Source organism: Mycteria americana, chromosome 10, assembly GCF_035582795.1.
Source record: "Mycteria americana isolate JAX WOST 10 ecotype Jacksonville Zoo and Gardens chromosome 10, USCA_MyAme_1.0, whole genome shotgun sequence".
NCBI classification, from domain to species: domain Eukaryota; kingdom Metazoa; phylum Chordata; class Aves; order Ciconiiformes; family Ciconiidae; genus Mycteria; species Mycteria americana.
The window spans coordinates 12,032,327-12,046,152 of NC_134374.1; the positions used below are offsets into that span (position 1 = coordinate 12,032,327).

The 13,826-nt window shown below is 46.3% G+C and overlaps 1 protein-coding gene across 1 annotated transcript in view; it reads left to right on the plus strand.

Annotated features, from left to right (window-relative positions):
* The window catches only part of ZNF185 (zinc finger protein 185 with LIM domain), a 54,639-nt gene that overhangs the window by 27,123 nt on the left and 13,690 nt on the right, over positions 1-13,826 (plus strand). The window contains exons 9-21 of the mRNA XM_075513314.1: positions 224-307; positions 1,499-1,537; positions 2,161-2,244; positions 3,897-3,971; positions 4,620-4,700; positions 5,151-5,219; positions 6,753-6,836; positions 8,502-8,546; positions 8,953-9,039; positions 9,902-9,985; positions 10,500-10,598; positions 12,465-12,554; positions 13,227-13,340. Coding sequence (XP_075369429.1) covers positions 224-307; positions 1,499-1,537; positions 2,161-2,244; positions 3,897-3,971; positions 4,620-4,700; positions 5,151-5,219; positions 6,753-6,836; positions 8,502-8,546; positions 8,953-9,039; positions 9,902-9,985; positions 10,500-10,598; positions 12,465-12,554; positions 13,227-13,340 — 1,035 coding nt within the window. The remainder of the gene's footprint in view (positions 1-223; positions 308-1,498; positions 1,538-2,160; positions 2,245-3,896; positions 3,972-4,619; positions 4,701-5,150; positions 5,220-6,752; positions 6,837-8,501; positions 8,547-8,952; positions 9,040-9,901; positions 9,986-10,499; positions 10,599-12,464; positions 12,555-13,226; positions 13,341-13,826) is intronic.

Here is a 13,826-nt window from a genome sequence, read left to right on the forward strand (position 1 = left end):
ATCCATGTGCAAGTGCTGTGGCCCAGCATGAATGATACTAAAGAAAGGGATAAGACATTGTTACTACTCTTAGCTCTGGCTGGATTTCTGCTCCCCAGAGCATGGGAGCTCTGTCATGGTTAGCACAAGCCTCCACTGGGTTGTTCACCTATTTCCTCTTCAAGGCTACGCCCAGCAGCCACTAACAGCATGAGCAGAATGTGACCCCTTCCCTCCCTTCCAGGACAGAGGCGGCCAACAGTGTCCTGAGACGCACTGCCAGCAGAGAACGTGCTTACGTCCTCTCAGCGGCCAAGAAAAGCAATGGGTGAGTCTTCAGCGTGCATGTGTGGGGCAGGAGACAGGGAAGAGGCTGTTGAAGGCGGTCTCACAGGGGTGGTGGCCTGACCCAAGACTCAGAAGGCAATGAGTACCTTTCCAATGGGTGGAGAAGACGTAGCTGCTGTCTCTCTAGAAATGCCAAGGATATCTGCAGGTTTCTGCAGAACTGGAGAAATTCTCCAGGAGTCTTGGGAAGTCTTCCTTACTGAGAAGGATGACATTTCAGGAAGGGAAAAACCATGGTAGTCCCTAATTCCCTGGGGTCCACAATCAAGGCTTCAATTTTCAGACTCAGTTCTTAATACTGCTCTCTCCAGTTTTGTTGCATGTAAGGGGAAAATCAGAACAAATATAAACTGCATCTAATATGGATCAGCTTTTTGAGACAGAGTTTGTCTTTACATTGTGTTTGAACAATAGCTAGATTTACAAGATCCTGATCTTAGTTGCAGCTTCAAAATAGTTCTGTGGGGAAAAAGAATCTAACAGTAATGTGTGGATGTATAACAGGAATGTGAAGGATGTGTGGGAGCTAGTGATGTTCAAGGCTCTGTTGTCCATCTCCTTCCAGGGAGGGGGAAAAAAAAGCAGCTTTCCAAGGTCTCTGATCTCTCAGGAGCCATGATAGTGACTTTTTTGCAGCTTGCTTTCACTGTAAATCCTTTTCCTCTTAACATAACTCAGGGTGACACAATGAGGCACCAGGAGGTTGCTAGTGCGGGAGGAAGCAGGGGAGGGGATGCGCCAGCAGCACTCAACTGTGCCCAGAATGAGAGAAATGCTTGGACAGGATTTGTAAGGACGTTAAGGGTGTTTGCACTGGCTGCTAGTTCCTCTGGTACACTGAGAATCGTGTGGCATGGAGGGAGGCAGGCTTGTATGCAGGAAGAAAGCTGTCAGGAAGGTAAAAAAATTAAAAAGACCCTTTGGGGAAGCTTCTTTACGTCACATGTTATAACTAGCTGCTCTTCCTATTTTTGTTTCCTCTGCTTTGTAATTTGTACAGGTTTAACACACCCAGTCACTGTCAGCTCTGCCCAAATGGTGTTACATGACCCCTTAATGCCTTGCACCATATGGGTCAATTATGGGTCAGGGACTTTGTGGGAGCTGCCCCTGCCTAAGATGTGTCTTTACCTCCAAACTTCTAACTGTTGCCTTTATGCTTCCTTTACAGTAGCCCAACACAAGAATTTCCACCCTTGTTCGCCAAGAGGTAAGGTCACTGACCCTCTGGAAGTATTGCTGGGGTTGTGCGTCTGCGTACTGTACCAGGGCTGCTCTTAAATGCTGGGATAGGAGATCCCCGGGTGTTTCAAAGCAGAGGATGGACACTTCCCTTAAAAAGGATGCTCTGGGTTGAATCATGCTGGCTTTTGAGAGCCCACAGTGTTGTAAACATCGAGAATACAGTACTGATGATGCTTTGGGTTATGGGCAACCTGAAACAAGGAGAGACTTGTTCACTGCCTTTCTTCTTCCAGGGAAGGCTGGCTCCAACCAGCAAGGTGAATTTCTTCAGGCATTTAACTCCTAAAGCAGTCGGTATGAGAGGGAAATGATGCCTAGGGCGCTCTCTGGAATTTAAATATTCAGCTGATGCTATTTGTAAAGCAACTGTGACTGCAAAATGCCACTGATTTGGGCTGAAGATCTCGCCAGTTGAGATGCTCACCAGTAGCAGAGCACAGGGAGCATGAGGAGCAGGAAAAATCTGCCTCTAAGGGAAACAGAGGGAAAACATAGCTTAAGGGAAAACAAGAATAAACTGCCTGAATTAGCTAGCAGTGGGGAATAGGAAACAGTGTGATATTTGTCTCTCTTTTTGCCTTTTGAAAGAATTGAGATAGAAGAAGAGGAAGGACAACAGAGGAGGAGTCCAGCTGTGTCTGGTTCATGCAGGCTTACACCAGATGACAACAGGTATTTACCTCATCCTGGAGTAGTGTGTTGACTGTCTTTGATTTTAGGGCACACTGATTTGCCGTCTTTGCAGATAACTGCATTTATCTGCAAGGTAGCAGCTATCTGAACACTACTAGAGATGAAGGTTTTTCAAAAGAGACTTCTCAGAAGATCCCGATTGCCCCTTTCTTGCAAAAAGGGAAAGATCCAAAATGAAAAGTGAGGTCAGGTAACTTGGTGAAACAAATGGGCAGGCATGGGAACAGGGCCAGAGTGTCATACAGTACCCAAGTGACAGCCCTGGAGGGTGACAAACTGCATTTAACTACAGGCCAACTCTAATGTGAGTTGTATGGTGTAAAGCTGCCACTGAGCCCCTCTCCTGATCACACTCCACAGCCCGATCAGTCCTGTCTTCACAAGGTGCTCATATGCCACAGGAATGAGCCTGGCGGCACTTCTGGAAAGACAACTCGCAGGAGGAGTCAGAGCAGGTTTAGATGAGCTCACCTACCCGTCAGATAGTAATGATTTTCTTTTACTAGCAAACTTGGCTGTGTGAACTGACCCCATCACCTAGACATGAAATAACTCAGTATCTCATTATTTCCAGTCCCCTGAGCCAGCTCTCTGCTTTTATTAGACTTTAGATTTAATTATTCTACCACGATAGCAACAGATAGGTGTGACCGGAGAGGTTTGAGAGGTTCATTATCTTTAAATTGATCTTTGCTTTGATGGGAAATGTTAGCCTCGTTTCAAGCCCCCAGCCCCTTTCACAGGCTACTGTGAAGCCCAAGTATAGGCAGAGCCGTACGGAGCCGTGGCAGACAGGCCGGAGCGTTCTTGCCGTGGTGTGTGAGACCTGGGGACAGGCTGTGTCTGGTGTGAAAGGGCAGCAGTGACACCCTCCCCTAGTCCACCCTGGTCAGGAAGAGCTGGCACGTGGTGTGGGGCTGAGTGAGACCTGTATGCAGAAATGTTTGGCTGAAATGGAATTGTTTGCCCTAGGAGGGAGAATCCTTCTCTGTTTTCAAGCAGATTCATTTAATTTGGGATTCAGCTCTCTATTCCTGCTCTGAGGGGTGGCCTGATGCCAGGCAGCAGCATTATTAGCTTCTCTGCCACTCTGGTCCTTAGTGGGCCCAGCAGGGAGTCCAATAAATGAGGTCTTTCAGCCCGAAATGCTTTCTTTTCAGGATGAAGGAGCTGCCTCATGAATTTTGGTAGCAATTTCGTGCCATTGTGGTGCAGGTTTGAGGCAAGGCTGGGAAGCAGTTACCCCCCCTTCCTCATGTATTACACACATGTACATAGTGAAATCAATTTTGTGAATGCACTGAGCTTCAATCTATACACTTGGGGAAGTTGGATTTTAGTGCAAACTCAAACATTGGGGATAGAAATGCCTCCAGCTGTGTTAAATAGGAAAAGCCAGTTTCTAAAGACCGAGTATTTCGGCAGAAAGGCAGATACTAGTCACATCAGTGCAACAGCGCACAGGGACAACTGTGTCTGTGAGTCCTTGCACAGCAGGGTTTGGCCTTACTGCCTAGGAAGCAGACACAAGAGCTGTGGGCCAAAAAGCAGGATGTGTGTCCCCTACAGGAGAAGGCACCTAAAAAATCTTCTATCTTTAATGCTTTGTTACTTTTTTTTTTTTTTGTCAGTACTAACGGGCTAAGAAGAACCACCGCTGGGTCCTCCTGGAATGAGCCAAAGACAACAGCAGTGTCTCCATCCAGGTAAGTTTTATAGCACAGCCGGGATGTCTTGGACATCTTTTGCGGCTGTATCGGCCCACATGTAGCTGTAGGTCAGAGACTCTGGGAGGTGAAACGAAGCAAACTTGTCAGCTTTGTGCATGGGAGACTTTTCTTAGATGCAGGCAGCTGTTTTAAAAAGGTTTTATGTCTGAAATCCACGTTATGTCCTGCAAGGATCTGACAACACCCTAATAGAAGTGCTCAAAACGTGAAAGGAAAAAACCCAAACATGCCGAACTCTTTCTCGCTAAATATGTGTAGGGGAATAATTTTCAGCTGCTTTCAACTTTGTTTGATTGAATTAATGACTATAGTATAAAAAAATGTTGAAATGGTCTTCCACAGCACTGCAAACAGCGCTTTGGTTACTGATCTTGTTCTGTTATTTTTATTCTTTGTGTATCATTGGCAGAAGGTAGATATTCCTGGCAATATCAGTGGTTTTAATTTAAAAACTGCTTCTGATAAGACAACTTTGTAAGTGAATGTATTGAAAACAGTGATGTTTGTTTTCCATTTCATTTATTCACAGAAAGCAACACTTCAATGCAGGAACATTTTGGCCAGCCGCAGTGGGGAGCTGGTTTGTTCGGGAATGACAGCTTTTTTCTTTGCCTTCTCTTGCAGCCCTGAAACAGGCAGTAAGAGCCAACCAACCACATCCTTGAGTGAAACCTCAGAGAGAATCTCCACTTCTGCTGAAATCAGGTAGGTCTGTTGGCCCTGCATCATCCTAAAGCTCCGCTAAGGATAGCAAGGGCCATGCTGCACTGGAGAGTTTGGCTCTGCTTGGTGGTATTTTCCCAGATACACATGATTGTTCTGGGCACAGTGCAGTCATGGAACAATAAATACTATGGCATAGGGAATCTAAGAAAGCAGCACGTTGCAAAAGCATTAGCAATCTGGGAGGAAGTATACCCAGATGGAAGCTGAGGGCCTCCCACAGCTTGAACATTACTCAGTTCTTTCTGATGAGAATATGAGCCCAAAAACTGCAGACCTTTCTATCTCCTAAACTGATCAAGCTTTCTTTGTAATGCAATCCCTGTACTGTACGTAGCATACTTCCAACAAGCACCTTGCCATACAGTTTCTATGCCTCACATTGTGTCCCCTCATCTCCCTACCTAATCGTTCTTGCTGTTTTGCTTGCAGAAATGGTGAAAACAGACAGGCTCCTCATGGGAAAACCTCATCCAAAACTGCGTCACAGCATGGGGCCGGGTAAGAAATTGAGAAAGGCTGATCTGTGCTGCTGAACATAAGGCATAACCCTGCTTTTTGCTCAGAAATAGTATATACCTGCTAGTGGTCTCAAACAGATGGGATCTCTCCAGTTATGGTCCTGGGCTGCACTCCAAGAGCATCATCTGCTGGCTAGGCTGCAACTTGTCAGTTTTCTCTACTCTTCCTTCACCTCCCTCAAGGATTCTCCTCTCTGGCTCAGTCCCTAAAGAGTCTACTTCGTGCATTGTTTTTTTTACCACTCTAATTGCCCTCCCACTGCTGTTCCCTGGGGATTTTCTTCCACCTACAAGGGATGTGTTGAACCTCAGTTGCTGGTGGCTCCTGCTAACGTTGGTTCTGGTCCTCTGCACCCTGTAGGAAGTCTGAAGGGGTGGCTGAACAATGGGAAAGTGTAAACAGCTGTGTTGCATGGAGGAAAACCTAAGAAAGAAGGAACTGATTTGGAACCTAAAGGCATGGGTACAGGTGCTGGATGCATTAAGGGGCAGAGCTCTGACACTGTGTTAGCTGCACAGGTGAGACAGGGAACTTGCAATTGAGGGCAGGGAAGCTTCTGGCCCTCCTGAGAGAGATCACTCCTTCCTTGTATGCTTATGTCCAGTAGTCTTTATCCTCTGGACTGTACACAGGAGCATTTCAGATTTTTAAAATATACCCCATATTAGCAGGGCTCTTTTTGTTCTCAGTGTTACCACTCTGAATTTTTGGCTGTGTCTAGACTGAAGTAGGCAGAGTTGTACGTGTGGCCTCACCCTTCACTCTGTTGTGCTGAAGCAGCTGTAGAAGGCTTGGATTCACCAAATGAGTTTCTGTAGCTTATACAATTAATTGCAACTCACTCTCCACCTCTATCAGTGACGATAAAGCTAGAAATGTTCCCAAACCAATATCTCAGGCTGAAGCAAAGTCTAGAGTGCTTGAGAAAAGGTAGAGGCTGGACTATTGTCATGGTCATTCAACTGAGGCCCATAAATATATCCTTATGTCATTGCAGGGACAGCCTGACTACAACGCATTCATTGTGCTTGGGGTCATTTCGGTCACATAGCTGCTCCTAATTGAGAGTCAGTCTCCCAGAGAAATTAGAGGATGCCTCATTACTTAAGCCACCTAAAACTGGAGAGAGAGTAATTGGCAGGGAAGGAAGGAGACAGATGCACAGCTTGACAGGTCTGGGGGAGTGAAAGATGGGTGTAGGATCCGGCTGGTGGACCTGTAAGGAGGCCTTTCTGGCCCACGAACAGAGAGAGAACAACTGTTGTAGGGTATTTACGCGCACCTGAGCAACGGGGTTAGCAGTGCCTCGCTGCAGGGAGCAACACATCTCTCTTAAGGAACCCACGAACTGCAGTCAGGCCCACTGTACTCGGAAGGTTGGCCCTTCCGATCCTGATACGATGAGTTAGCCCCATTTTGTGCTCCTCCTAACTAAATGTTAGTAGACTGTTCTAGGATGATACAATATAAATGCTGTCAGGTCATATCTCACTGGCATTTTCCTTTTTCTAGTGACAAACCTCTGAAGGAAAAGTCTGAGCCAATGCCATGGGATGAACTGGCCCCCAGAGCAACCGTGGTTTCCACAAATGGAAGGTAGAGTTAGTGTGAAATACCTTTATTTCTAGAGCATCGTGCAAATCATAAACTGCTGCTCTTGAGCTGTCTGGAAACTCTGAATGGATATTTACTGATGGAAAAACACAGTTCAATCTGTGCTTTGCAGAACTGCAGCAGCTTCTCTAAAATTTTATTTAAGAAGGGGAAAAAAGAAAACCCTACCCTCTTCAATAAAACTGTTTGATATTTTGTTCCAGTTTTTTTCTCTAGTTTTTATGATACAAAAAAAAAAATCACTTTTGTGGATCATTTCTGCATTTTCTGGGCTTATTCCCAAATGTAAACCAATTCTGGAATGTAACTACTTTTTTTTTTTTCTGTCTTCAGTATAGAGAGGTTCACACTCAGTGTCTCTCTAGGCCTCCAATCTCCACCTTCCTATTTACTTTTGCAACAAGAGACCCCCTAAAAGAACCAAAAAAACAAACCCCAAAACCCAAACACAAAAGGAAACTGCACATCCTGTAAACTGTCTGGCAAACCAAAAGGTTCAGTGACGAGGCAAAGTTGTGTCCTGACTGTAAGGTACTGTGGAAAATAGTTAAAGATCCCATAATCACAGGCAGTACAGTGTAGCTGAGCGTAGCTGAGCTGATTGTTGCCTCCAAATGCCCAAATGAAATCCACCATCACCGCTCTGCTTGCCCTTTGTGTGATGAGAATCACCTGCCCCCAGCCCGCCAGGACCTGTTCTTAGCAGGATCCTGCCCCTCTTGTGGGCACCAGCGTTTCTGGCATGCAACCAAGCTGATAGCCAGTGGATCTCCTTAGCTTGGGCTCCACACTGTGCTGCTCTTCACTACTGTCAGTGGACCTTGCTGGAGGCACACCTCCCTCTCTAGAAAACACAGGTTTAATTTGATCCAGAAACCTCTGTGAGTCTGGGGGTATGTCTCGGCGATCCACTGAAGGCAACTAAAGCAACCCAGTTCCTGCCTGTTCTATGGCAGTGTGTGGCAGTCTCTGTGGCAGCCTCTTTTGCAGCTTTTCTAGGGAGTCTGCACCCTCACTGGAAAAAAATTAGAAATTCACAAATCAAGAAAGGTTGCAAACTGCAAAGAGCAGTGCCTGTGCATCTGTACTGCCCGCGAAAGTGGAAGTGAGGGAGGAAAGGCATTGCTCCTGTGGTATGCAGCAGAGAAGTTCAGTGAGAGCTGTTCACCCATGTGCTGTTCACTGCCCACAGACTGGAAACAAGAAAACAGAAACACACGATTTTGGGTCAGACACCTGAAGTTCCCCATTTTGTCAGCTCCTCTGAGACAAGCCAGAGGATGTCAGGGCCGTTCCTTCCCTTCTGTGCGTGCAGATGGAGGTGCCTGTGTTGCAGCTGTGGGCTGTAGGACATCCCACTGTTTTTGGAAGAGTCCTGGCTTGAATTTCCAGATGACTCCATACCACTGGCATCTGTCATATGTTGATGATGTTCAGAGTTACTAAATGCTCCTTTGTACTTCATATGCACTGAATTTCCCCAAAGTTTCTTGCCATTTTGCCTGTAGAAATATACTGAGGAACATCTCTGGGAAGTTTTAGGGATTTTCTCCTCTCTCTTTTATTAAATGCATAAGAAGAAAATGGTAGAACATTACCCAAACCAAACCAAAGATGCTTTCTAAAGTTGGTGTCTCTCCTTTTCAGTTATCCTGAACACACAGAAGCCAACAACGGATTTTACCCACCAAAGTAAGTGTAAACCTATTAACAGTGTAAAATTCACTTTTTCTTCATTATTTTAGAGTGAGAGAAGTCTTCTCCTGACCTAGTACTGCCCTAACAAATGTGTTCTGGGAGCAGCACTTGCACGCACTTGCAAAGCAGGGGTGGACCTGATCCACCAGCTCAAAATGGACTGAGATCTTTCAGCTTCTTTCCTTGCACTAGCATGAGTTCGTTGGATTTGTGTCTCTGCCCTTCAGGTCTGCTGCAGAAAACTTACCAAGCTAAGCAGGAAGGAGGAAAAGAGGTTATGTTTGAGACAGGAAAATCTCATGTTTGATATTTTTGCTTCTTGCTCTGTTCTCCAACTTGCTAAGTTTCCTTCTGTGACCCACGAAACTCCCTCTCTTACCAGCTCCAACTCTGGTTGCAGGGACAGACCTGCAGATGCTACAGACAAGCTGCACCGTCAGTACGAGACCTCTCACCACCTGGATGATGCAAAGTCTGAACCTGCAAGGTCAGGGCCTGGTGCTGGTACTCACAGTGCTGCTCGCAGAGGGCAGATGTAGGGGGAAGAATAAGTTACTTGTCCAGAGTAGAGTTGGAAACAGAATCCAAATTGGGCAACAAAGCAAAGGGAGCCAAAAAATCCTAGGTGGTTAAACAGTGGGAACAGCATTCTTTCTGATGTTACACATCAACTTCTTTCTACAGAAGCAGCCTGGGAGCAGATACAGCAGCTTTATCATTGCTTTTAGCATTGGTCTCAAAAGTGCCTCCATTCCATGTGCTTTTTAGAGCTTGCTTGCTCCCCTGACAATGTCAAGGCTCAGAGTCAGGAAAGACTTGCTGCTGTTGACACCAAACACACTAATCTCCCTGAAGCTGCTTTCTTCGCTTACTTTAGTCCATTATTTTGGGACTTGACTCCATGTATTGGCTTACCAAAGGACTTGAGGTGAGAAAATGATGTCTTCAAACCTCCCAGCTGAGGTCAGGAGGATCACAAGGTTCCCAGTAGGATGGTGTAAAATCCAAGACCTAGAGCTGCTGCTAGTAATGTAGGAACATCTTCCCCAAAGTTGTTGATATTGTGCTTTGTCCCAGGTCCATAATTCTATGACAGGCCAGAAAAGTCATGTATCCAGCCAAGACGTGCGTGAATTGAGGCCAAGTAACTGCATTAGTTCCACTAACAGCCTCTATTCTTCTTGATTAGAGAGAGTGAAAATTTTTTTTCTGAAGGAAAATCAGTTCTCTGAGAAAATTACTTTCTGTTTTCTGGTCTCACATAAAGTGCAGTGTTGTTATTTCATACAAGTCCCCCTTGAAGCCTTTGGCAAGCTATCAAGCTGTAGATTCCTTCCTTTTTTTGACAGGTCTAGCTTGCAGTCTGATGTCCCTTCTCCTCCTACTGAGAGAGCCCCTGTGCACCTACAGGACACAGAATATTCCTTTAAAGGGTAAGAGTAGGGTAAATTTAGTGGGCGTATGAGTAATACTGAGGATTAAGGGAAATCTGAATGGGTGGGCACAGAAAGAGGCTTCTTTTCACAGCTTTTGTCCCAAGGATGAAGGCAACTGTGCTGAGGTTTAAAGCACAGCTTGAAAAATAAACCAAGAGGTTTGTGTGGTATCCCTCCTCCATCGTCTTTGATATGAGCCAAGCAGCCCAGCTTTTTTTCTTCTCTTGGTGCTTGTGTGCTTGGTGGGGTTCAGTCACTACCTTCTCATTCGCTGATAACCCAGTGAAATGCTACAGTGATGCTGGAGTGGCAGCAAGGGAGCTGAAAGGCAGCTGAAATACATTGAAATGCAACTGTAGTCTAAATATAGTCCCTAGAGAAAAATCCTGGTGTGGGACAGTGAATGGTAGAGATTGACACAAGCCTCGCCTGGTGAGTAGATAGTGTTCACTAGCGCAATGCTTCGTGTGCCAGTTGTTAAAGATGTAATGGGCCTTTCTTTGATTATCAGATCTGTCCTGGGCTACGAGGAGAGAAGCAGCACCCAAGAGAGCAGATACACAAGTCCCGAGGTCCCAGCATACAGCAAGCCTTACTGGAATGAAGCGACGTAAGGACTTCATTGGGTGCTAACCCCATCTTTGCTAATACGTTCTTTCTCGTTGTTGAAAGCCTTGGAAATACTGATTGCTCAGGAAATATTGAGCACAAGAACAACAGCATAATAAGGGCCATTTGTCTAAGCAGCTCTGAACTGCTCCTCTCTCCAGCATCCACTGAAGTAGTAAATTTCCTACTGTGTTCACTGAAGACTAATCACACAGCAAATGGATTTAACATTTCCCAGTCTCTTCCCAGCAGCCCCTGGCCTTGCTGCATGTGGCACAGTTCAGCCCTGATCTCCCTTTGGTTCCACCTGTCCTGTGCTTATGAGTCTGGACAGAGATGTCTGCTGCATCCTGTACCAGTCCTGGGGTGGGATATGAGTGCGCATCACCCACTTCTGCTCCCTTGCCTTATGCAGGGAGAAGGCCAGGGCACGGAGCCAGATATGAGCTGGGGCAGTAGGACAACTGGGGTGCGCTCCTGGGAGTCCATTTCCACGGACTGGTACAGCTTTTGAGTACTTTGGATTTTGCACCCTAGTGCAGAGATGGCAAAGGTCTCTAAAAAGTCCCAGGAAATACAGCCAAAGAACTATCATCATCATCATCACTTCTACAGCACTGTATGCCCTAAAACCTTAGTGGGGGCAGCCACAGTGCTTCCCCGGAGGGATTCCTATCCCACTAGATAAGCAAACAGAAACCCAATGAGCTAAAAAGTGTTTTGCCAAAAGACTTGCAGTGAGGGAGGAGTCACTTGACTCCCCCATCAGGAGTCTGCTGAGGAAAGAGAGGTTTTGCTCTGCAGTAGTTGTTCAGACTCCCTCTATTGCCACAAGTGAGGGAAAAAAGATCCTTCTAGAAATGCTGAATACTTTATTCCACTCCTTTTAGATGTCTCCATTGAATGCCTATTTCAGATGCCAGCTGTACATGGATGGCTGAATGGCATCCTGAATTAGCAGCAGGACTAGGAACAGGCCATGTTTCTCCTCAGTCCAACATTGTTTGGACATCCGTGTCTTTACCATCCTTCCTCGCTGGCAAGACTTGGGTCAGGTTTCCTTGGCTAATACTCCTTCTCTGGAACAGTTTTGTCAGGCAGAAAGCTCCCAATGGCCCTTCCCATTCCAGGGGAAAAGGTAGAGCTAAACGGAGCTGTTGAGTCTCATAAAGCACAGCTCCAACACAGCCATTTCCCAAGCGATTCCCTCAGAGTCCACCTCTGTACTTAGCATGCTGGAAGGACTCCTTCTCCAGTAGGTCCAACTCTTCTCTGAGAGACAGCAACATCGTTATTCCAAAGGTCCTGTGCAAAGTCAACATGCATCCTGAGAAAAGGGAGTTTGAGCTAGAAAGGCAAGGGGAGATGAAGGTGTGTTGAGTGTTATCATTAGATACACTGAATGAGTGAGTCCGGCTACAAAAAACCCTTCAGAATACTGGACAGCGGGAACATTTCAAATTCAGCCTCAGGTATTATCAGACACTGTACCAGATGCGATGCCTGTCCTGGCATACACATCTTGATGTATGATACAGCCACAATAAATAATCCGATACCCTGCAGGTCTATTTTCATGCTAGAAAGCAGCATGTTTGTCTAGAGAAAACATAGTTTGGTCTGGTATTTTAAAGAGCTAATTTCAGCATGTGAAAAATTGCTGCTTGACCCATCCATTGAATTCCAAGCAGTTAAGCAGTGGTTTGTACCGTGCTGAAGTCAGCGCTTCATTGTGCTGGTTACAGCTTAGCCCTTGAATATCCTCCACCAAAGCCTGGTGACTTACTTTCTTCTCAGTGTGCACTGAACTGAACTTTCAGGTGTTTGTTCCTGGCAGCCACGAGTGGGGTTTCTTTTCCTTTACCAGGTCTTCCCAAGAGGGTAGCATCCCTAGAGAAAGGGGGCACGAGAGCACGCGGGTCTCAGATGACCATAAACCAGAGCTGATCCAAGAAGGGTAAGTGGTCAGCAGGACTCACCCACAGTATCTATTCACTTCATAATTCTTTGTGTCTTATTCTGTTCCCAATGTAACTGAGACCACAGAACAGCTCCTCTGCTTTGCACCCAGGAGTGAGGACTTCATAATGGCACGTTACAGCAGGCAATCCCACCCGCACTGACGGGAAAAGCCAGCTGGATGAGATGGACTCACACAGTGTGTGAAGTCCAAGAGACGGTTTCTGCACTGACAGCATGTGTCATAAGTCCTTCGGCATCAGCATGGTTCCCTTGGTACTATAGTGGCAGGCAGTAGCTTCTGCCACCCAGAGATCTCAGCAAATACTATCCAAGCATTTATGAATGCTGCAAAATCATGCATGAGTGTGTCCTGAGGTGTTAGAAGCATCTGTCAGTCCGAGGAATTCTGACACAAGTGCGTTCTCCTGTGCCTAACATTTTCCTTCTGCGACAATCTCGGATGAAGGGCCTTTAGCTGCGATCCTGCAAGCTAGAATGGGATTTGTACACTTGATTCCCATCAGATCTGGTACCAGGGCAGTTTGGAATAGCTCTGGCCAAACAGTGTCTCCTGCTCCCTGCCTCATGGCTCCTGTCAAGGGAATGGATGTCTATCCACCCCAGCATGTTTTTTCTCCACTGCCTTAAGCACAGATCTTTATTTTAGGTTTTTGGACTCAAAGAACCATACTGAGAAGGGACAAGAACCTCCTGGCCATGATGTCCACCCAGAGCCTCCCAGGTCAACGGAACATACTGAACATGAACCCAGCATGACTAGGTAAGGAATTAGATAATTACCCCCCCCGCCTTTTCCTGTAGGATGAGGGTTAATTCCTTGCATGTCTTCCCCCACATACATACGCTGATAAAATCTTCTCCCAGGCTCCCCTTTTGTGCCTGATTCTACTGAGTAAACCTTTTACCATGGTTTTATATGAAAGCCTGGGAGAAAACATCCTCATTAGCTGGAGGCATCAAACACTGTCCAGCTGAACTGCCAGGAGTTGCTGCCTAGACCTTAAATTTGGAAGCAGAGACTGCCTCTAGAGACATATGCCAATAAGCAACATAATCTGGCATGAGGTAACACCTCCGTGGTAACGCTGGGTCTCATTTCTGAACTTATCCAGTCAGCGTCAGGTCTCAGGCTGTACTCTGGTCACCCTGGCACTGGACCATTTTCCTTCCCACTGACCTGGGACTCCACTGGGTTTGTGGTGGCTGTCCCGGTGCCTTCAGCCTGCCTCATGCAAAACAGTGCAGG